Consider the following 25,350-nt stretch of genomic DNA (forward strand, 5'->3'; position numbering starts at 1 on the left):
AGCAACTTGTTAACATACTTGAGTACCACAAGTAATATGTCAAAATAACCATCTTATCTAAACAAAACTTTCTAAAAAGAAATTTTCAAGAAAAAAACATTCAATATATGTCATAATATGTCAGGAATCATAAATCTTCAAGCAGTTCACCAGAATACCTATGAATAAATGAAAACCTAATTCAGTACTATACCATTTCATTCCACTAGAGTTTGTGTCCTTTGACAGATACGCGTATTTCAACGTCAACTGTGAGGCCGACTTCAGTGTCATGTACTAGACTCGACTTGTAGACTAAACGCTTTAAGATATTTTATTGGAAAACAATAGAAGAAAATGCTCCTAGTTTATGAAAAACTCAACTAAAATGCAGCTCGAAAAAAAAGGTCTCGGTCAAAAATTTAATTTTCTGTGTTTTTTTCCACGTTTTTTCAGTGTATATGTGCTATAGCATAACTACGATTGAAAATTTTCCAAATAGATCATTCTCTAGTAATTTCTGATCCATTTCAGAACCTCGGCTAAACGAATGTCCACCACTGTATATTGGAATTTTGGGAATGGTTTCGGGTGCGTGGTTGAACCAGCAAGCCGATAGATTTCAGTGGAAACGAATTAGTGATAGTTTTTGGTCGGAAGCTCTTACCCGGGATGAGTTGAATGCGGCATTTTCGTTGATGATGAATTCGGGTCCTTTTTCCCCTTTGGGACCGGGACTGCCTCGCTCGCCTTTGTCGCCCGGTAGACCTGGGTGACCTGGAAGACCGGTTTCTCCTGGAAATGAAATGCAAAAATAAGTGAAGGTCATTAATGAAAGAATGGGTTGAGCAAATGAGCTTTATTCTACGAAATAACCTTTTTGTATCATTAACCTGTATTTGACCCAAGTGAGAGTGAGACGTTTATCTATTTATTCTTTATGATGATTGCTTATTGCGCTTGAATAACAGGTATTTTGAAATTTCACCTTTTGATTAACTCACGCTCGTACCCCTTCTATCTCTATCCATCCATGTATGGGATTGCTGCCTTAAACCTTATATTCGGAATTAAGAGTTGAGAGCTACTAATTGTCCATTTCAAGGTATTTCGATAAGACTAGATTTTTTTTCAAAGTGGATAAAAACCCTAAAAGTATAAATCCAAGAATTCAAATCAAAAGAATCCTCAAGGAAATCCAAAAGATATGAATGACGTATGAATAATCTTCTGTAAAATTTGTTGGTGTGTTCTTGCAATTATGTTCGAAAGAACTTCTGGACTTGAAGGGAAACTTGAAGGATAAATTGATTGAATTATTCTAAAAAAAAGCTAATAAATACTCTGGATAACATCCTGCAAAGATTTTCTGAACGAATTCTTCCAAAAACATCGGACGGAATTCAGGAGAAATATGTATGAGAAAACAATTGATAGCATTAATTACTGGAATGATTGCTGTAGTATTTGCAGGAGTATTAAATGAACTTTGAAAGAACTGATGGAGATTTTACTTGAGAAACTCATCAAGAAGTTGTCTTGACAACTGCAGAAGTTTTTCCTGGGTGAGATGCTAGAAAGATTCATTGATATGTTCCCAGAATGTCATGAGGAATGCAATTTTGAATTTATTGAACAATTTTTGGAAGAGTTTTTCAAACGTTTTCAGGAAATAATCTAAACAAATCAGTAAACAAAGAATTGTAAAATAGGGTGTTAAAAGATGACAAAAAAAAAATTCAAAACAAATTCCGAGCAACTTCTAGTTTGCCAATAATTGAACAGTACACAACCCTAGAATTCTCCCGTGTATATGAAAAGCCAACAATGATGACGATCCTATGACATAAATCGAAAGAATTTAGTAACTTTTAAAATGCTGAACAAATAATGCCTAAATACCCCACATATTTTCAAAAAGATATTTTTTTCATTACAATTATCAAAAATCTAAACCTGGATAAAATTTTGAAAAATTTGTGTCTGTATTATGTTTTAATTAAATATACTTATCCACTTAGTTTCTCATATAGTTTTTCTTACTATTGTTTCACAGTTTTGTAGATGAATGTATATAGTCCTAAAAAATCGAACAAAAATGATTTGAAACGTTTTCAATGTCTAGAACTCACAATACACCCGATTCTGTTTTTGCACGGATTTTTTTTACACGGCCGTGCAAAAAAAGTTTTTATACATTTTTTTTCCGCCAAAACCTTATTTTTGCATGAAACGTCGAGAAATGGTGTTACTTTTTTTGCAGGGTTTTTGAAATTTTTAACTGATAACTTTTTTGCACGGTACGCATCCCCCGTGCAAAAACAGAATCGGGTGTACTTTAATAATAATTAATTAATACTCTTCTAGCCAAGCATGGGAAACACTCACTCGATTATTGCGTTCCCCTCGCTCACTTTCATACGCAGTGAAGAGCGAAGTTGCCGTCCACCCAAACTGAGTGTTTCAATTTACAATGCGCTTACTACTTCTTCGCAGAGCAATAAGTTAGACCAAAACGGCAACAGAATGATTCACTACCGAGTCCGTGTGCCGAAGGTATCCGATTGCAGTAGCGAATGATTGTTTACATACCGATTCCTCTCGTGTTTGAGTGCTGATGAGCTCTCACTGACTGGAAATACACCCGGCGGAAAGATTCAGTGAACGCGACATCCGTACATTCAGTGATTGAATGGTGAACGCGTTCTTTCGTGTCTCCCAGTTAAGAGCGGATTGGTTCTCTTCGCTCTGTGAGTCTTTAGGTTTTCGGGTTTTCTCAATCGTTTGCGTTTCGTCGGGATTGCGCTCACCCTTGTAGAGTTCGTTTGTCACTGAACATTCGGTGGCAGCAGATACTTTGCTATTTTTTATCGGTAGCGTTCGGGTGATTGAGTAAATTTTCCCATGCTTGCTTCTAGCAGCTTCATTTTTTACCGCGAAAAAAAACTTCAAATTGCGATAACTTCTTTCTTTCCCAATATTTTAGCACCATTTTTTTTTCTCAAGTTATCAAAAACAAGTTTACAAGCTGTGTTGATATTGATCATTGGCCATCTGGATCCAGAAATATTCCAAACTTCCACTCATATTAATGAGAGTATGTTGAGCAAAAATGAAGCAATTTGGTGCAACCATCTTCTAGTAATGAGCATTTAGGTTTCTGGTACCGAGCTGGCCAAATAAAGATCTTGAAAACTTCAAAACACATAATTTCGTAATTTTCCAATATCTCCAAGCATGCTTAACCAATTTGTATGATTTTTTTCAGAGAAGCTTCTTATTACACGGTATTGTGTAGTTCACACTTTCTTTTTTTTATAAATTGATTAAAAACAAAATAACCGCCAAAGACATTTTATATGAAGAATGTCTGTCCTCCAAGGAATATCGGAAAATATTTAAAACCTGATCATCAATGATTAATATTGACACGGATTCCTAAAATGGAAAAGTTTTTTGAGAATGGTGCAAACATATTGAGAAACAAAAAAGTTATCGTGATTTAATTTTTTTTGCGATAAGGAATGAAGCTGCTGGTAGAGGAATCAATAGACAGTCCCTATCATCGTTTTTGTGACTTGTTGAACTTGATAGAGAAGTTCAATCCCAAACCCCACGTCTCCTTAAAACCCCATTTTACGGTACTCCCAGAGAAATTTTCCTAGGGTTTCCAGGAACATTCCCTAAACGAATATCTTTAACCCTTTCTCTCTCACACCATTTTTCGACTATTTCTTCACGAAAAAAGTTTTTTATAAAAAGTGTTTGAACGAACAATGTTGTAAATGAGCATCTTTTCAGATTCAGATTTTTCAGATTAATTATAAGTTGTTTCAATAGAGAATTGATTGTTTATCAATAGTTTTACTATTGAAATAGTTAGTTGTAAATAGTGTTATTTTCATGAGTATAAAATCTTATACTAATAACTGAAAATCAATGGAGCTCTTGAGCTACTATGGGAAAGGGAGGGTTAATAGATCTAGAATGAACCTCTGTTATTTTTCCAGGAACATATTCTGCAGGAATCTAGGTATAAAAGGTCTCCCAAAAAAGATATCTGGAGAATTGGTGGAAGAAATACTGAAACGCTGGGATAGTAGTTTTCAGAGTAATCGCTGTAGTAATCATTGAAGGGTCCTGACGAAAATTTTGGCGAAATTTCTCATAGCACTGCTTACGAAATTACTAGACTAATTGTTGGAGTAATCTTCATAGAAATTTGAGTCTCTGAACGAATCCCAGAATGATTTTATGGAGACATCATTGGAAGATTTCCTTAAACTTTTACTCGAGAAATCTGAAAACCTGTGGAATAGTTGCGTGAAAGTTTTCAAAGGTGTCTTTAGAGCAGGGCAGCCTAACATACGGCTTGATCTCTTTTTTTTACGGCCCGTGAACCCAACATGTCAGGACCAGGCATTGCTGAATGCGTTCACAATTGAAGCACTACCAAAGCAAGCGAAGAAAAACAGTACATCTGTAGCCGTCCATGATCGGCAATGTTTTGCAAGTTGTAACAATTACAATCCCCGGACATCCTATAGCAATAGTGTCCCACCAGGTTTGGAGCTTTTTAGAGGGGTTTCATCATGTACTGCTATATCTCCGATCCAATAAGAGCTGTAGCAGTATACGATAAATTTTTCTCTCATAATGTGATTCATGATTTGCTTCATGTTAAGTGAGACGTTCTCTCAATTTTCTCAGGATTAAATCTCTGGCCAAAACTAACTGTTTAGTTTCAAGCTTATGTTTTAGCTCGGTGGTTATTTAAATTGTTTTTTTTTTTCGAATCTTTATAAATTTTTGATTTTATGAATGATTCAAATTCCGGGCGTTTTGCTACTAGATTTAAAGCACTGTCTACTGCAGTAAAAATAATAATTTCAAAATGTATGAATCTGACTTGAGAAGATTGATTTGAGGGTAATTATGAAAAAAAAACAAGTTATAAAAAATAAAGATTAGTATAATTGGGATTACAACAACAATGTGTCTATCATAACTTTTTTCCACATGCAAAAAATGAAACACAGCGCCAAAATCTAAATTTTCAAACATAATTTCACTGAATCTTAGGCTTATACTCTTACAGAATACTGAAAATACATTATACCGACACCTGGGTACATGCAGATTTTTGGCAGTATTATAAAAAGGCAGGCGTTTCAGGAAATCTTGAAAAGGATTTTTTAATAATTCTGGATAAGACTTTCGTGGATAACATGGGTAAAATTCTCACAGAATCATTCCATAGCATTCTACCCAGTATTTTCAACGATTTCAATATTTGATTTTTCAAAATCCTGGGCATGGTTTCAATATAACCCTATTCCAGATTTTGAAAGAATCTTAAGCAAATTTATTATAGAATTCAGAGCTGGTTTCTTTTAAAATACTGGTTAGCATTCTCAAGAATTGCGAGGTTGAATTACGAAATGATTATTAGGCGAGATTCTGAAAAAATCCTAGGCACGATGCTTGTTTAATACTAGAAATTCTGACCAATATTTTCGTAAAAGCTTGGTCAGAATTTTAACATATCTCAGGTCATTCTAAAAATATAAGGTCAAACTATGACAAAATGTAAAGCATTTCTTTATAAAACATGGGCATTATTCTCACAGGGCTAAAAAGTTCTGGAGTAGATTCTTCAAAATATTTTAAAAAAGAAAGACAATTTACACCGACTTCAGCCATAGGCTGCACAGACTGAACATAACTAACATTAGACAACGGACACACAGAGCGACCAGTAGACCAGTCAAAGAATTTTTCGTTTGACTAAAAGTTTTCTCCGACTGCGGCGGGAATCGAACCCACACTCCGTAACACAATACACTATAACCTCAATTTACGAACTAGATCAGGGGTGCGTAAATTGAGTTGGTGCGTAAATTGAATCAGTGCGTAAAACGAGGGAGCTCAGTTCATAAAACGAGGTTTTGCCGTTTGGAGTCTACTTGTATGAAATTAATTTATATTATTTAGAAAAAAATTGCTCTTTTAGCACCATTAACATATTATTAATACATTGGGTTCTAAATCAGGCTAGAATGTGTGCAAGTTAAGGTCTTCCAAGAACTCTTTGGAGTTTGGGCGTATGATTCTACTTGAGTTAACGGGGATCAATTTATCATTTCTATGTAGAAGAATGTCTCACAATACTGGACCCTAGAAGATTGTTACATTTTTAAGAAGCGTTTGTATTGTCAGATCCAAGTTTTGGTAATTAAGTGAGTACAACAGGTTTTCTAGTTCAACCAAAAACTTCCTGGAATATATACCTGCAATGTACTTGCATATTTAGCGATCCTTTGATGTTTTCTTTTGATATGGCACAGGCCTAAACTGACGCCGCTAATCGCACGGCTACGAAGCCCACACTGCACTCGATTATTACATAATTTTGAAATGGACTCTCACAATATCCCACAGGACGGTTAGTAGAAAATTGCTTCGTTGATTTTCGTCAGATTTAATGAACTTCATTTACTTACTTACTTTTGTCAGCCTTCATGCAAATATATGTTCCTGTTTTGTTAAGTGGTAAAATATTTTAATCGCAATTTTTCACTTTCTTGATAATGGTTCATTTAGTATTTCAAGTTATCCAAGATGGCAATATTTGATATTTGGTTTTCAAATTCTTTATTTTCATGAGGCATAAATATCAAAATAACAACATATTTTATTTGGGGAAGACGGGGTAAGAGCGCCTGCCGGGTTAAGACGTTCAGATTGGCATGAAAATGGCGGTTTTCTTAAAAGTTCACCAAGCACTTTCCATAAACACACGATTTTTGACATTCCGAACCATGCAGGGTGATATTCATATGATTCTAATCGTCAATATTGAATTTGATCTAAATTTAACAGATGCTCACACAAGGATTTAGGAAGGGATTTTATTGTAAAAACATAACAAATTGTAAATATTTAGCTTTGAAATAAGGCCATAGTTGTGAAAATTGCGTAAGCGGACATCACTTTTTCAAGCATAAAGAAAATAAATATTTTTTTTTTGCAAATACAACACCTATGATATTTTTTTATCATGCCTAAGGCTTCAAAAAACGAAATGCTTCGTCGAAAAAGGATTTTTGATTCTTGACATATGAATTAAATTGCTCAGGCGGGCGGTCTTCCCCTATAATAGAAAAGTTTTCAAATTCATATACAGCCATTCCATGAGTAACCGAACTAGTGGGTTACCGAATTTCGTGAAAATTTGCTATTTTTTTCCTTATCCGAAATAAGGATACACGTGGTTTTGGATTTTTTGATTAGGGTGATCATTTCTGAAATAAGGTGACCAGAAAAATCACGACTTTACAAAATTTTTATTTTTTAAAAAAACTTTTGAACCGTTTGATTGATTTTCGATTTTCTTGAACGAAATGAAAGATTTTGACTTTTTAAGAAAAATACAAAATTTCACATAAATTGTTAATTTAAATGAACAAATTGATCAAAAATTTAAGTTTTCTTAGTGTTTTGAAGGCCTCGGGCTATTACTGTTCTCATTTTTATTGAAAGTTCAAAAAATTTTACGTTTACTGTCAAATTTTCAGCGATGTATGTTTTTTAGTTTTTGAGATATATATTTTTGAAAAGAAAAAATCAGTTATTTTCCATCGGCCGCGCTGTAGGTCACAGCGCATTAGATTTTTTATTCAAAAAAAAAAAAAAAAAAATCATAACTTTTGAACAGCTCAACCGATTTCCAATCTTTTTTTATGGAATGAAAGCTTAAGATTTCAACTTTTCCGAAAAAATATTGAACTCTAAAAAAAAAAAGATTTGTGATTTTTTCAGAAAAAACATAATACAGTCGCCTCTCCACATCTCGATATCGAAGGGACCATCGAGATAGGGAGAGATCGAGACAAAGAACAAATTTTAAAGAATACTAGATTGAAAAACACTCCGTTGTCAAGAAAGTAATACACAAACAAACGTCAGTTTGCGCTCCTAATTTGTTTTGAATCCCAAAACTTTAGTCTAGTAACCTTCGATATTGGTCATATCGACATACGGAGGGAAAATTGAGAACGAAAAATCAACAGAAACACATCGAGATGTGGAGATATCGAGATAAGGAGGATATCGAGATATGGAGAGTGAAAATGTATGCAGACTGAAGGGACTTGTGGAATCATCGACATAGGGAGAGATATCGAGATGTAGAACATCGAGATGTGGAGAGTCGACTGTAATTTGTGATTTTTCAGAAAACACGATGATTATAAAGCATAACATATCATCAACAAATTTTGTATATTTTGATATTAATGTGATATTAATTTCATTAATACTAACATAAGAATGGTTAAACTAAATATGGTTGCAAAATTTGTTCTTATTCTATCATTTATTTGTTATTCACCTCTATCTGGGTAGTAATTATCAAATTATTCTCTAAATAAATTACTAGAGTGATTCCCGGAAAATAATACGATAAATCCGTAGATGCTTATTGGAAGAATATGTTTTAAAACCCCATGTAAAGAGTCATGGCCGAATTTTACAATGTTTTTTTTTTTACTTCTTTAGATTTTGTCATAATTCTTTTCTTGAATAATTACTGAAGAAATTTATGATGAAATCTCTGGAAAAAATCTGTAATAACCGCTGTACAAAATCTTTCTAGAAGAAATTATTGAACAAACAACTTGAGATATTTGAGAATGAATACTGATGAAATATTCCGCAGTTACTAAATTCGGAAGATCTACTCATTTTACTAACTTTTTCGGTAGTCCTATTAAAATTTTACCGACACCAGTTATCTAATCTAAGTAGAGTAAAATGGGGCAAAAGTTCGAGTGGGGTAAGAGTTTCTTTTTAAGTTTAAAGTTATGGCTATTTGTTGTTTTTTGACGTGAATGTTGTGATTTTTGGGCAAACTTTCGTTGCATGGAACCAATTGTAGATACAATCTTTTTGAATATTTTATGTAAAAGCGTTTCTAGGCCTATCATAAGGTTGCTTTGAGGTGTATTTGTTTTTGCATAAATGCTTGAAAACAATTTTTGGCCCATAGTGGGGCAAACGTTCGAATCAGCGGGGCAAAAGTTCGACCCATGTATAAAATCACGGAAAAATTTGCAAATTACCTAAAATCCACATACAGTATTGGACAAAACATTTGCAACTTTTTAGATTTTCCATACAAAATGACCAACTTTGGTAAGCTATATCTCAGCTATTTATGGACCGATTTGAATGAAATTTTGGCAAAACATCAGACATAACTTGAATTTTAGCATATATTTTTAAGTGATTTTTACAATCACAAGGTCAAAAGCAGTAATGGTTTGACTAAAGTGAATTTTTCGACAATTTTTTATAAATGACATAACTAAATATTTGAAGGAATAGCTTCATGGTATCTTCAGCAAAGTTATACCTGTTAACGAGATGAACAAGTTTGCTGAAGACAAATTTTGTGTGGAGCTATTAGATTTTGAGATAAATTGTTTTGAATTTTTCGTCGAAAATAACACTTTAGTTAATCCGTTATAACTTATAAACTCGTGATTGGAAAAATTATACAAAAATATATGTTAAAATTCAAGATATATCTGATGTTCTGTGAAAACTTCATTCAAATCGGTTCATAAATAACTGAGATCTAGCTTACCAAAGTTGGTCATTTTGTATGGAAAATCGAAAAAGTTGCAAATGTTTTGTCCAATACTGTATTATCTTCAAATTTATTTAAATTTTTCTGATCGTGTGAAAACTGTCACCAAAATTTTACATTTCCACTTAGTTTTGCGAAAAACTGCTATTTTTGAGTATATTACAATTAACCCGGTTTTGGGCAATTTTTTGATGAAAATTTAGTGTGCATTTTTCGGCAAACTTAAATTTACGGCTGGTGTAAAGTATGCCGATCGATATTTTGTGTTTTAGCCAGCGAACTTTTGCCCCACACTAGATTCGAACTCTTGCCCCACCGGTGGGGCAAATGTTCGAATAAGACAATCAATTTTGAAACTGTTATAAATAAAAATGAGTAAATATTTTGACACAAGTTTGTTCAGCAAAGTTATAGCCAATATATTGAAGGTTCACTGTATGGTATTTGTTTTGTTTTAATTGCTATTGTTTTCCTGGAAACTTTGATTATACCAAAAAGGTCGAACTTTTGCCCCACCTTACTCTATGTAAATTTTTCTAGTATCTGCATTTTGAACACATTTTTGCTTCTTAACTGAGAGCTTTCTTTGACAATGTTGCCATTTTCGCATTCGTATATCGTGTGGCAGACTGGTACGATGATACTTCATGCCAAGGGTAGTCAAGGAAGGATTCTGGACCAAACGGGAATCGAACCCAGACACCTTCAGCACTCGGCTAAGGAAGGTCCCATTTTTTAACAAATCCGTCTATTTTGAACATATTTAAAAATGATTTCATGTTTTGAAAAATTTTGCAGGACTAATTTTTGAAGTATGAATACAGGAAAATATTGGTTCTACTATATTTTGAACATATACTAAAACCAAAAATCCACAATTAAAATATACAGTGGAGCAATACAAAAAAAAAGTTAATTTTACCAAGAATCAGTTGAGCAAATACGGAGCTTTGCAACCCAAATTAAAACACATACCTGGCAACCCTGGCGCTCCGTCGAACCCGGATGGCCCCCGTGGCCCGGCTGGACCCGGTGGCCCCGGTTGACAGTGACAATCCGTCGTCCCGGTGGAGTTTTTAACGTCCGCGTACACAACCATTCCGGGTGGTCCAGGTGGCCCTGCTGGGCCCACATCTCCGCTGTTGCCTTTGTCTCCTTTCGTTCCGGTTGAACCGGTCTGGCCAGGAATTCCCGGCACTCCCGGTGGACCAACGGATCCCTTCGGTCCCGGTGCTCCAATCGATGTGTGACCCTGAAAGGACGTTGCAATTTTCGTTTGATTAAACTGGATTTGCACAGAAATTGCGATGCAGCATGCGGCAAAAGGGAAAACTTAAACAAGAATGGTTTAAACAAAGAAACAATGAAAGAAATCCACAAAACAATTTTCCCAAGATGCGGGCGAATCGAGACAGGAAAAAAAAACGGGGGAAAAAGTTGCTCGAAATCGCTTTTTAAATGTAAACTTTTTAGGACGAGAGACCACTCAAGCGATATGAGAAGAGCAAACTTTGTTTCGTTTATTCTCTGGCAGAATGGGGATTCGTACTAAAAGAGGTAAGGGTCGTTCCAGACGGGAAAGCAAGCAAATAAAACCAAGCTACAAGACACTTCTACGGCAATGGATTGGAAGGGGTGAAGTGAACTGGAAAGAACGAAATCCAAGAAAAATCAAAACAACATTTATGTGGGGCAGTGAGGGTTTTGCTGTTGAAGCTTTTTCTAGGTGGGTATCACTAAGTGAGAAAAGATTAAATTTAGCTCGTCGGACGGATGGACAAGTGAATTCAGGGATCGTGCGGTCGGGACACGAAGTTGCACTTCTTCCTGTTTGCACGGTGAAAAGTTTTCCTCGGCGGTAGGGATCCTTTCAACCTGTTTTCCTACGCTAATGACACCGCGCCAGTGAGGCTCAGTGTTTGTGGAACACCAACCGCCGCCGACCAAATGACACGGTTGGGACTTGTGGTTTTGCGGTGCGATCAGATGGGTGGAGTTCTGAGCCGCACTGGATGGGAAGATTTTAGTTTTCGGTGTGCAACGGTGTCCCTTTTTGTCGGTGGAGATTTTCTGGGTCTGCTGGAATAAATGCAGCGTCAACACCGACACCGATTCACTGAATTCTCCTCGTCCTGCATCGTCTAGCCACAATATATAAAAAAACACACGAACTAAAACACTAGACTAACAACGGTGGTTCTCTGCAGGCTCCAGAGAGGTGTTGGCGGGTTTGGTATAAGGTTTGTTACAAATATATGAATACAAATTGTTCGTGTTTTGAAATCATCTATATATATATTCCTATATTTCTAATCTTCTATCCTTGTATCACTCTATACTTCTCCTTCTACCTTTTTATCTTTCTGTCCTTCTATCCTTCTATCCTTCTATTCTTCTATCCTTCTATCCTTCTATCCTTCTATCCTTCTATCCTCCTATCCTTCTATCCTTCTATCCTTCTATCCTTCTGTTCTTTTATCCTTTCATCCTTCTGTCTTTCTGTTCTTCTGCCCTTATGTCCTTCTATCCCTTTAGTCTGCTGTTCTACTGTCATGCTGTCCTTCTGTACTTCTGTCTTTCTGGCCTTCTAGCCTTCTGTCCTTCTGTGCTTTTGTTCTCCTGTTAGTCTGTTCTTCTGTCCTTCCGGCTTTCTGTCCTTTTGACCTTTCGGCCTTGTGTTCTTCTATTCTTCTGTCCTTTTATTCTTTTGTCTTTCTGTTCTTCTGTTCTTCTGTTCTTCTGTCCTTCTGTCCTTCTGCCCTTCTGCCTTTCTGTCCTTCTGTTCTTCTGTCCTTCTGTCCTTCTGTACTTCTGTCCTTCTGTTCTTCTGTCTTCTGTCTTCTGTCTTTCTGTCCTTCTGTCCTTCTGGCTCTCTGTTCTTCTGTTCTACTGTCTTTCTGTCCTTCTGTTCTTCTGTATTCTGTCTTCTGTCTTCCTGTCTTTCTGTCCTTTTGTCATTCTGTAATTTTGTCCTTCTGTCCTTTTTTCCTTCTGTCCTTTTTTCCTTCTGTTCTTCAGTCCTTCTGTCCTTCTGTTCTTCTGTCTTCTGTCTTCTGTCTTCTGTCTTCTGTCCTCTGTCTTCTGTCTTCTGTCTTCTGTCTTCTGTCTTCTGTCTTCTGTCTTCTGTCTTCTGTCTTCTTCTTCTGTCTTCTGTCTTCTGTCTTCTGTCTTCTGTCTTCTGTCATCTGTCATCTGTCATCTGTCTTCTGTCTTCTGTCTTCTGTCTTCTGTCTTCTGTCTTCTGTCTTCTGTCTTCTGTCTCTGTCTTCTGTCTTCTGTCTTCTGTCTTCTGTCTTCTGTCTTCTGTCTTCTGTCTTCTGTCTTCTGTCTTCTGTCTTCTGTCTTCTGTCTTCTGTCTTCTGTCTTCTGTCTTCTGTCTTCTGTCTTCTGTCTTCTGTCTTCTGTCTTCTGTCTTCTGTCTTCTGTCTTCTGTCTTCTGTCTTCTGTCTTCTGTCTTCTGTCTTCTGTCTTCTGTCTTCTGTCTTCTGTCTTCTGTCTTCTGTCTTCTGTCTTCTGTCTTCTGTCTTCTGTCTTCTGTCTTCTGTCTTTGTCTTGTCTTCTGTCTTCTGTCTTCTGTCTTCTGTCTTCTGTCTTCTGTCTTCTGTCTTCTGTCTTCTGTCTTCTGTCTTCTGTCTTCTGTCTTCTGTCTTCTGTCTTCTGTCTTCTGTCTTCTGTCTTCTGTCTTCTGTCTTCTGTCTTCTGTCTTCTGTCTTCTGTCTTCTGTCTTCTGTCTTCTGTCTTCTGTCTTCTGTCTTCTGTCTTCTGTCTTCTGTCTTCTGTCTTCTGTCTTCTGTCTTCTGTCTTTCTGTCTTCTGTCTTCTGTCTTCTGTCTTCTGTCTTCTGTCTTCTGTCTTCTGTCTTCTGTCTTCTGTCTTCTGTCTTCTGTCTTCTGTCTTCTGTCTTCTGTCTTCTGTCTTCTGTCTTCTGTCTTCTGTCTTCTGTCTTCTGTCTTCTGTCTTCTGTCTTCTGTCTTCTGTCTTCTGTCTTCTGTCTTCTGTCTTCTGTCTTCTGTCTTCTGTCTTCTGTCTTCTGTCTTCTGTCTTCTGTCTTCTGTCTTCTGTCTTCTGTCTTCTGTCTTCTGTCTTCTGTCTTCTGTCTTCTGTCTTCTGTCTTCTGTCTTCTGTCTTCTGTCTTCTGTCTTCTGTCTTCTGTCTTGCTGTCATTCTGGCTCTCTTTGTGCTTCTGTTATACTGTCTTTCTGTCCTTCTGTCCGTCTGTCGTTCAGTCCTTCTGTTCTTCTGTTCTCCTGTTTTTCTATCCTTCTGTCCTTCCGGCCTTCTGTTCTTGTTTCCGTCTGTCCTTCTGTCCTACTGTCCTTGTATCCTTCTATCCATCTATCCTTCTATCCTTCTATCCTTCTATCCTTATATCTTTCTATCCCTCTATCCTTATATCGTTCGATCCTTCTCTGCTTCTACCCTATTATCCTTCGATTATATTATCTTTCGATCTCTTATCTCCCACCTCTATCCCGATTAATGATCACTCGTATATAAAACGGTTCTTATACCAAACCAGCTTGATTCACCATGGAGCCAAGAGAAACCGTAGCGAAAATCGCTTTTCCGCCCTTTACCCTTTCTCCCTTGGCACCGATGAGGCCCGGATCGCCCCGTTCCCCTTTGCTGCCGTGTTCGCCCTTGGGGCCCGGTAGGCCGACGTCGCCCTTGTCACCCGGTTCGCCCTTGGAGCCGGGAGATGCACTTCGCAGCCCTTGGATGCCAGGTGCTCCCAGCATCGATTCCTGCAGGTGTCCAACGAATGGTAGGTAGGTTAGCAGCGAGAGTGAGAAAAAGCAAGAACAGAAAGAAAAATTTCTCTTTCAGTTTGTGGGCCGGAAAATTGTTGTTTGGTTCGGGAATGGATAACTTTTGTTGAACGGAAAGTCATCCAGTTAGATTTTAAGTAAGAACCAGTGGAAAACGCGGCACTAGATGTACAAGTTTAGAACAACAAACATGTGATTCAGCGGTATGTGCGGCGTGTTTTCCCTCACTAACAATAATGGAGGCAAGAACCGAAAGTAGAATCGTTTCGATACCAGTGCACTCCAGATGAGAGTGTTGGAAGTTCGATTGCCCCACTTGAGACAAGGCGATGATTCTGTTTCTAATGTCTGTGTGGATGTTGCTTTGTTTATTTGCTTGTGGTTTAGAAATGTTCAGTTGAGAAATATGTTCAATCGAGTTCTTTTTTAGGAATGTACATAGCAAGAAGCAGTCATGTTGTTTTCAATAGAGAGTGAGCGTTCTTAGGATTTATCTCAACGTTTCAGAACAATGTATTGAACACCAATTCGTTTTGATTTATTTTTGTTATTGTATCTTTGTTAGACGTTAAGGTGAAACAGTTTCGAATCTAAATTTCAAGATTGCACCGAAACTTCAAAGGCATCAGTCTCGCGAAGGAAGCATCTAACAACAGTTTACTTTTTATTTTAGCTTTGTGCACTAGCAGAAAGCTTAAAATATGAAGATCAGGAACGTTTGTCTACTATCTCTCCAGTTTAGTGCCTTTGAAAACGTGAGTAGGGACACAAGTCGGCCATTGTGGCGGCCATCTTTGGATGAAAATAGGGACAGTTATCCTATTTTGAACCATACAGCAACATACATTGTAATATCTCATTGTTTAGGCGACAAGACACGCACGTCGTAATAATTGCGTAAAATAACACAGAGGAACAAAACTATCCGCGTGTTTCAAAGAAATGATCAAATTAAGGTGTGTGCATTGAACTCTGTAGCCGGAGTAAAGCGATCTAATTTGGGGAAGTGGCTAGGAGGCCATCTTTCACTTGCTGGCCGTTTTGTTTACACACATTACTACCTGTCCTGGATGATGGTGAAACTGAAACTTACTGTGCTGCCAAAAGTGTAGACGAAATTGTTAAAATTGAGAGGTAACGGTGGAGTAGGGGAACTGGGGGTAATATGCCCATAGGGGACAAAATTCGCCACCCTCGATTTGGACGAACGATGTGTTTTAGAATGGTTTTTTCACCCTAGATCATAGAAAATCGATTAAGTTGCTCCTATTAATATTTTTTATGTGTTTTTTCTCAATAAAAAACTTAAAAACGTATATAAACGTTTTACGCTGTTTTCGTTGCAATTTTGTGCGATTATCAAGGTCATTTTTCAGGTCGATAAATAACCAAATTTTTGACACTATCACCGAGAGCTAACTTGTGCACTGTCATAGTTTGTATTACATGCAAAAAGTCTGTTGAATTTGTCCTAAAAAAGCTTATCAAAGGACCTAAACTTTAATCAACTCTGGGGGCAAAACGCCCACCCTTATTTAATAAAACCAAAACAGCCGTTTGTATTTTAATTCTACCAATGCCACGTTGAAGTTACGCACAAATTGGAACCTTACTAATGTACATTTTTTGTATCAACATGTATACTATTATTGAACAATAACATCTGAACAATCGCCCGGATGCACGGCTAACGCTGGACTAAAGCGGGGCATTTTACACCGCAAAACAATACAAAACAGTTAAGCAAGCATTTTTTTAAAATCAATTCATAAACCCCAGAAAAGCTTGAATGGACAGCTGTTTCTACTATTTGAAAAAAAAAACATGTTTGTTTATCCGACCATAATTAAAAAAGAGCATAAAATAATGTTTTTCACCTAAAATCGCTGTTTTCTTTAACGTGGGCAAACTACCCCCAGTCCCACTGCACTACGCGCAGGTGCGATCGTTCAAGAATAATTCTTGACAACACTGTTTTTCCAACCAATGAGCCATTTTACGAGACGTTTCGGAACAGCTGATCGCCGCAACGGCGTCAATTGACTGGAGACCTAGGATTAAATCCAGCGTGATTTTTAACAACGCCTCATTTTATCAAACGGGGACATGGAGAAAATGATAAAAAAGAGATCCAAAAATGTTCGCTACTGCAATATTACACCTAGTTATTGTATCAGCTACCTCTTTGTTACCCATATTGCACATAAAAAGGCACTTTTGTGATCAGACATATTTTAATAATTTTTCTCCATTTATGTTTTCGCCTGGTTGAAAAGCTACGCTAGAAATGCGCACAGTCATCAACCATCATCATCGCGAAAACGGATGACGATGATTGAATTCTCTCAGGTCTCCTGTCATTTGAACAGCTTCGTGAAATGACTCATGAGCCATTTTACGAAGCTGTGTCATTTGACCAGACCTGGGAGAATTCAATCATCGTCATAAGTTTTCGCGATGATGATGGTTGATGACTGTGCGCATTTCTAGCGTAGCTTTTCATCCAGGCGAAAACATAAATGGAGAAAAATTATTAAAATATTTCTGACCACAAAAGTGCCTTTTTATGTGCAATATGGGTAACAAAGAGGTAGCTGATATAATAACTAGGTATAATGTTACAGTAACAAACATTTTTGGATCTCTTTTTTGTCATTTTCTCCATGTCCCCGTTTGGTGAAATGAGGCGTTGTTAAAAATCACGTTGGATTTAATCCCAGGTCAATTGACGCCGTTGCGGCGATCAGCTGTTTCGAAACGTCTCGTAAAATGGCTTATTAGAAGTCAATCGATCTAATATTTGTAAACAAAACGGCCAGCTGGTCTCTTTTCTCCACAAAGTGAACATGATGTGTCACCTTGGTGTACCCGCCTTCGTTCAAATTATGTGTCTCCAGTGAATTAGAGGCATCTGTGTACTCTGCCTCCAACAAAAATATTGCAGCACATTTCAATTTTGTGCTACAGGTCCTCAAAGTTGTATAAAACGCTGGTTTACTAGGTGTTCAAATGAAATTTAAAATATGATTTCTTATTATTATTTAGAATACAAACCACTTACTGCAATAGATACTTGCTGGAAACGTGAAAGCAAATTTACCGGTGACTTGGTTAAAAAAGGAGAAACGTATCAAACAATAGTGCCTTGCCCCCTACAATGGTGCCTTGCTTAATTCCATTGAAAATTATTCCGTTCAAATTCTGCAAGTTTGAATGATATTTTCTCTTCCGTCATCAAGCTCGAAAAATGGCGTTCACTAAGACAGCTCAACATATTTGGCTTGGTTTAACAAATTTTTGACATATGAAGTGAGTCAAACTAATCGCTTAATCGCTTAAGATAGTGCTGGAGGCCTCCCTTAGCCGAGTGGTTAGAGTTCGAGGCTACGAAGCAAAGCCATGCTGAAAGTGTCTGGGTTCAATTCCCGGTAGGTCCAGGATCTTTTCGTAATAGCTCAGGCTGTTCTTCGTCTTCTTTCTGGCATTACGTCCCCACTGGGACAGAGCCTGCTTCTCAGCTTAGTGTTCTTATGAGCACTTCCACAGTTATTCACTGAGAGCTTACTATGCCAATGACCATTTTTGCATGTGTATATCGTGTGGCAGGTACGAAGATACTCTATGCCCTGGGAAGTTGAGAAAATTTCCTACCCGAAAAGATCCTCGACCGGTGGGATTCGAACCCACGACCCTCAGCTTGGTCATGCTGAATAGCTGCGCGTTTACCGCTACGGCTATCTGGGTCAGGCTGTCTTGGTAGTATTATTCTAAAACCATACCAAGCCGTTCCCATAGGAGACGTTAGCCACAAGGAAGGACGTTTCAAGTAATACTGTTTCATATGGTATGCCCTCTACAACATATAATCCAATTTCTCTCGCCGTTCCCTTACGGTACCTATAAATCTAGTATTCATTGTTTTTTTCTCCATGCTCCCTCTTACTTTGAGCAAAATAGACCGATATGCCGGTAAACAAATTCAAAAGCTTTAAATTAGTATACCATTGTTTTCTCGGTATAATCTCGAATTACCATTTATTGGATCTCCGTATGAGCCAGATCATTCGTAAAAATGGACATATGCTGACAACTGACTCAAAGAGCTACGTTTTCTTCCAAACATGGTTTAAAAATCGTACTAATGCATGCGGGGTGTCAGAACTGTATGAATGTCATTGCCATGCTTAAAAGTCACTGAATGGTCTTGCGCAAAACATCGTACCGTGCAACCTCGCTAACTTGTACGGCACTTTATGTGAAGGTCAATTTTCAGGATATGTATACTTTTACAGATTTTTCGGAGCCCCAAGGCCATTCAAGACCAGACGACGGCGATGACATTGATTCGATTTTGGAACCACGCATGCAAATTGTTTGGAAGAAAACGCAGCTCTGCGTGTCAGCACATGTCCTTTTTTGCGTTCCAGATCTTCCGGAGGACCAAGAAATGGCTATTCTAGATCATAACGAAGCAACGATAGTATACGCATTTAAGGCTCATTACTGCACGTCGTTTGAAAAAAAATCCAACTCCCTAGATCAACTTTCAGGATATGTCCACTTTTACGGATGTTTTGGATCTTCCGGAAGACCATAAAGTGGCCTTGACCGCAATCGGTCCGTTTCTCACGATATCATAATATTATCCGGGAACACATAATTTCCGTTTTCTGTCAAATTCAATAAACGATGAAGTATAACTACTAATAGGTCGGTATGACATGTGAAGTAAATTGTGCTATAGCACAGATAACAGACGTTGAAGTGCGATTGTAAAACTGTGTAAGACAATTAATGGTCATTTTGAATGGCAACACAAGTAGCAACATCGTGGTGGCGCTGTCATCGCTAAGTTTCCATGACGATGTCAGTGGTGAATATGAAATATTTCAAGATACTGATTGACGCAATTCGTTGTGTGGCGGCGCTAGTGATTGCAAGGAGTTTCAATTTGAATATTTACACAGGTTTTCAGAAAATTTTGTTTTAGCATAAACACCTGTTATCTGTGGCTATAGTTTTTGTTTAAATGTAGATAATCGATCAATTGACGAAATTGAACTCCCCTGGAAATATTGGAATCCCAGGAAATACGGAAGACACAAGGAAACACAATACTATTTTCTGGGAAACGGGTGTCCCGAGAAATTTCATTTCTCAGGAAATCCTTAACGGGACTGGAAACCCTAGCGTATTTCGACCTCAACTGTAAGGCCGTCTTCAGTGTCGTGTACTAGACTCGACTTGTCTAGTACACGACACTGAAGACGGCCTTACAGTTGAGGTCGAAATACGCGTATCTGTCAAAGGATACAAACTCTAGTGGAATTAAATGGTATAGTACTAAATTCGTTTTTTTCATCGTTATTGACAATTTTCCTTAACCAAACAGTAGATGATGTACTGTTTTCCATATGTTTGAGCTGAAAATCCCATATTAACTTCAATTCAAATGCGCCAGCTCATGGAACGACCTAATGAGCTGAATTTTTCAGAAAGGCTTCCTCTAACCCAAGGAATAATCCTGAGGGATGCCCCGTGGAATCATACAACTTTATTTATCTCCCATACTAAGTCGGGCCAGTCTAGTACATATTACCATGCGTCTCCATCGTTCTGGAAAATCCTTCGGAAACTTTAACTTTTTGGTCTAAATCATTGGTTGTTTTTGACAACCGCTGGACTTATTGATGTAGGTAACGAAACTGTACACAAACAGGATTTATTTAGGTAAGAATAAACAGTGTTGTTTATTAAACACTATAAATAATTGAAAGAAATGCAAAAATCTGACAAATTAGAACTAAACGACTATACATAAAACTACAAGAGCATCAAGTATCGAATGGCTTCAACTCATTTGATAGAAACGTTGATAATTTAATGTTTAAATTTGAATCGGTGCCCCTCTTGTTTAACGAGTATATAATTGTTCCTGATTAATAATTGACTGGTCCATTGTCAAGCCACTTTCGTTGTTCGCAGTGAAAAAAATGTTTGCTAATTATAGTATTTAAAATAAGTTCTTATGTTTGCAATTGATTTTGTATTTACTCTTCTTAATTTTAAATGTACCAAATTACATGCCTGTTTGTCTTATCTATGTCAAAGAATTGAAAACATAACTTCGCTCCTGTCCCAATCCTCCACTCTTCAACATTCCACGGTGTCATAAATTGAACAAACAGCAGCAATAAACGTAGATATCCCCGTTTCGCAGTTGAATAGAATTAGATTTGTCACATTTCTGCCAACAATGGACTCCAACACACACCCCCTACCAACCGGTCAACCGGATCTGCTCTCCGGGAGGGCTTGACAATTGTTTTCCCTCGCTTTTTTGTTTTTCCTTTCCAGACTCCGGGTTCAGCCAATTTCAAGCATCACCCTCCGGCAAGCACAACATAAGGGTGCCACAACGAATATGATGATGATGATGACGTCGACATATAAATAGGTTCAGTGCCCACAAGGTTGTGGGATTCATGTTGATTTGGTGACGGCATGGTTGGGAGTCAAGCATCAAGTCAGACCAAACCGGAAACCAATAAAAATATATGAAAACAAGAGGAAATGGAAAAATCGCAAATATAGGGCAAATGGAGGGAAACTCTAGAATTGTATATTTCGCAGAGGGTTGAAAAAATGAATTCTTCTTGGCATTACGTCCTCACTGAGACGGAGCTTGCTGCTCAGCTAAGTATTCAACGAGCACTTCCACAATTATTACCTGAGAGCTTTCTTTGGCAAATTTGCCATTTTCGTATTCGTATATCGTGTGGCAGGTACGATGATACTCTATGCCCAGGAAAGTCAAGGAAATTTCCATTACGAAAAGACCCTGGACCGACCGGGAATCGAACCCAGACACCTTCAGCATGGCTTTGATTTGTAGCCGTGGACTTGGGGAAGACCTCCTTCGAATGAGCTATAGAGAGTTTAAATTAGACATGTATTCACAGATATATGGACTTAATACTTCTTTAAGTTTTTGAGAAGGTGAACTCAAACTTTTGCACGGGAGTGTACGTAAAAAGACATTTCATAACATCTGGCAACCCTGTTAATAAAACTCTTCGATCTCAAACTATCGTAAAAACCTGATGAATATTTTTGACATCTTTTATTTCATCCGTAAAGTTTTCAACTTCCTTGTCATATTTTCCCAAGAAACAAGTATTCTAATCAATTACTGTCAAGGGATACAAACATCATTATTTAGGTAAGTTTTCTGTACGGATGTATTTGAAATGCATTTCTATCGTAGTCTACAGCAATAGTCTCTATCTCATTAATACGAAATAGGTCATAATGATATAATGGATTACAACGCTGAAAAGAGGTTCTGCCAAAAAAGTCACAATTCACTATTTTTTCCTAACTCCACCTCTACGCCATGTTGAACGACAACCTCTACATTACCTCCTAGCCCCTTCATGCATAGCTATCAATTCAATTGGTGAGGAGGGGGGGGGGATTGTTCTCGGTACTAGTAAAAGCAGACCATCGTATAACTGTATGTAGCTTTACGGTGGGAAAGTGGCCCACATGATGCATGAGATTCGCGAGCACAATGGCTCTGCTCTGTTCGTGTGTATCGTTCTTTGTGTATGTGTCCTTGTACGTGACTCAAATTGGGGGAATTGTGTTTCCGCCGGGCGGCAGTATTGTTTCACATAAATATTTTATTTCACTGCCTTCCGTGAGGCAATTCGAACCACTCGTACCACTCGTAATGAGATCAATTTAGGGAGCACTCAAAGAAAACAATGGTAAATGTGCTTTCACGTTTCCGCCGAAATGCTTCACACTGTTGATTTTGAGAACGTTATTTGTTTTGCTGGAAAATCGAAACAATCTTCACAATAGGATTATAGATCTAATACCCTTGTTATACCTTGAACATCCGCGATGGATTCCAACTCATCTAGAATTAGATTATTTTCAAAGATAGAAAAATGTGTTATGGGTTAAGAGAAAGAAAGAAAGCATGAAATTGTAAAACTTCGGTGTTAGTCGGTTGAATGTTAGTGGAATCGAGAAAAGCTCTCAGTTACTTTTCATTATGATAGTTTTTCATACAGTTCCAAAGGTAATTAAAAATCTGACTGCAACAGAGCTACTTACATCGAAATTCTCGGGAATACCCGGCGGTCCTGGAGATCCAGGTAGCCCAGCTGGACCCGGAATGCCATCCAAACCGGGTTCGCCTTTGCTACCCTGGATACCTGTGGTTCGTGGGAACGAGAGGGGGAGAGAGCAGAAACAGAAACACAATGTGAGACGATTAAATAAAATTTAATTTTCATTACTCTCATTAAGCTAAAAGGTATTCAACATTGTTGAACCTGGCACAGTGGTTTGGTGGATCAGTGACATAAGTTTTTAATATTGATCATTTCTAGCTCAAAATGCAAATTGAAATAGCATTTTCAGATTGACTATTTTTGAACTGCATGAATTGTTACTTATGCATCAGTAGCTACTCTTTGGGACATCTCCCATCAAAATTTTACTGAAATTTGACTACTTTTTGAAGAGAGCCTATCACATTTGCATCTGATCGACCATCAAAACCACTGTGCCATTGCCCCGAAACGAAAGCGAACATAAAGCCACATGCGAGATATGCTTGAACATCATCATTAACTCACCCTCCACCCCGGGTAATCCGGGCTCTCCGCGGTCTCCTTTGTCGCCCTTCAGACCGGCAACACCCCTTTCACCGGGGGGTCCCGTTGCTCCCTATGGAAGACAGACAATGAAAAAAAAGCAAAATATTATTATTGTTATATTTAATATTCAACAAGTGCACTCGTTCGTATAATGTTGCTTCCGGTACGATGAAGAAATGCAATAAAAGCGAAATGCTGCGTGAAACTTACGGTCAATCCTGGCGAGCCGGTTTTGCCCTCGCGGCCTTGTGGCCCCTCGGGACCACGAAGGTACTCGCGCAGGGTGATGTCCCGTTTGAGGTCCTCTATGACTTCCGTCACGTTGCAGTAGCACTTGTTCAGCAGGTTGTTGTTCTGTATGTCGAAGAGCTAAAGAGGGGAGAAGAAAGAATGATTATTGAATTATTCTGAAATTTTTTTGAGTTAAGTTATATGAATAAATTGAGGATATTAATTCATAAGAAAAGCTCTTCTTCTTGGCATTATGTCCTTACTGAGACAGAGCCTGCTTCTTAGCTTAATATTCAATGAGCACTTCCACAGTTATTAACTGAGAGCTTTCTATGCCGAAGTTGCCATTTTTGCATTCGTATATCGTGTGCAGGTACGATGACACTCTATGCCCAGGGAAGTCGAGGAAATGGCCATTACGAAAAGATTCTGGACCGACCGGGAATCAAACCCAGACACCTTCAGCATGGCTTTGCTTTGTAGCCGCGGACTATAACCACACAGCTAAGGAAGGCCTACATCATGCTTAAAACCCGTAGATTTCAAATGGTTCTTCCTTGAGTTTATGTCCAAGATTTTTCTTTCTACGTGAATTCATGAACCCCTTGAAGTTTTCTCATTGAATTTTCAAAATATTTAAGGTGAAGCTGAATGGAAGTCACACTGAGAATTCAAGACGACAAATCTGGAAAACCAGATATTCGTTTATGGTGAAAATATGATCGTTTTGTACCCCGCGGGTGTTGACCAATCGATAAAATTATCAGCGCACAGCACTTTTCGGTTCTATAGATTTGACTTTCACCATCATCAGGAATTCCTCCGATGAATAATTTATATTGCAGGATTTTTTCATGCTTACCGGAAGAATTGTTTGCGCAGGAGTTCTGTTTGATCTTTCGACCTTGACACTTGCTTTTGCCGGGGCGAGCGACGAGGGCAGGATCAAACATGTCGCGCGTTGGTCTAGTAAGTGAAAAAGTGGCGTGATCGGTGAGTTCGGTTGGAGTAACTGAAAAAGTGCCGCGATCGGTTAGTTCTGTTTGATCTTTCGACCTTGACACTTGCTTTTAACGGGGCGAGCGACGAGGGCAGGATCAAACATGTCGCGCGTCGGTCTCGTAAGTGAAAAAGTGGCGTGATCGGTGAGTTCGCTTGAAGAAAGTGAAAAAGTGCCGCGATCGGTTAGTTCTGTTTGATCCTTCGACCTTGACGCTTGCTCCTGGGCAGTGCGTCAAGAAAGCCCGAACAGTTTTTTTTAATTCTTTTTGGGTCGCGCGCTTATTTTTTTTTTTTTCCTGAGTGCTTTTTTATAGCCGAGCAAACGAGTGAAGCCGAAAGTGGATTGTGGCTGCTCAGTCAAGGATAACGTATCAATTGGTGAGCTCGTTTCATGCTACTATTTCTAATCTATAAAATATGTATGACTGCACATTCATTCGTTACAATGGTGGGATGTAAATATGATTTTTCAACAAACTATGGATGGTTCGTCACTGTGAGTGTCGACACAAACTCTGATGCATGATTTATTTATGTTTAACATTTTTTCTTCAGAACACCTCTTATATACCTTTATTTTTGTAATTAAAAAAAAAAAATTGAATGGTTCGACACTACAAGTGTAGACTTACGAAAGGTTCACTTTATTTAACAAACTTTGGATGGTTCGCCACTGTAAGTGTCGGCATAAGAATAAGAGTGTTCTATGATGTCCCAACCAATCGAGTTTTTTGTTTCTTTTCAAATGAGTAAAATATAATAACACATGCTTTCGTCCTGACAGCTGTAGGAATGTTACATTTATGTATTTGTTCAACAAACTTTGAATGGTTCGTCACCTCAAGTGTCGGCATAATTTTCCTCTACATAGAAATTGTTCATATCAAATGAAAATATTATATTTACGTATAAGCATGTATATATCTCACAAATCATTGTTTATCATGGTCTAATCGCTTATCAAAGTGAATCCTATGACCCAACGATCCTCCCCATTAACAAACATCCCTCCCAGTAACCTTTGTGGAGATGCAGAGGCAAAC

General features: G+C 37.9%; 1 protein-coding gene across 16 annotated transcripts in view; it reads right to left on the reverse strand.

Annotated features, from left to right (window-relative positions):
* Nucleotides 1-25,350, reverse strand: part of LOC5574086 (collagen alpha-1(XVIII) chain) — a 980,207-nt gene that overhangs the window by 117,070 nt on the left and 837,787 nt on the right. For 13 of the 16 annotated variants that reach the window (XM_021840445.1, XM_021840446.1, XM_021840452.1 and 10 more), the window contains 7 exons: nucleotides 23,285-23,443; nucleotides 23,054-23,144; nucleotides 22,527-22,627; nucleotides 22,297-22,326; nucleotides 14,208-14,375; nucleotides 10,607-10,883; nucleotides 647-774 (listed from right to left, as the gene is read on the reverse strand). In XM_021840445.1, coding sequence (XP_021696137.1) covers nucleotides 647-774; nucleotides 10,607-10,883; nucleotides 14,208-14,375; nucleotides 22,297-22,326; nucleotides 22,527-22,627; nucleotides 23,054-23,144; nucleotides 23,285-23,443 — 954 coding nt within the window. The remainder of the gene's footprint in view (nucleotides 1-646; nucleotides 775-10,606; nucleotides 10,884-14,207; nucleotides 14,376-22,296; nucleotides 22,327-22,526; nucleotides 22,628-23,053; nucleotides 23,145-23,284; nucleotides 23,444-25,350) is intronic. The other 3 variants (XM_021840454.1, XM_021840456.1, XM_021840448.1) reach the window with 2 other exon arrangements.

This window comes from Aedes aegypti, chromosome 2 (genome assembly GCF_002204515.2).
Source record: "Aedes aegypti strain LVP_AGWG chromosome 2, AaegL5.0 Primary Assembly, whole genome shotgun sequence".
NCBI lineage: Eukaryota > Metazoa > Arthropoda > Insecta > Diptera > Culicidae > Aedes > Aedes aegypti.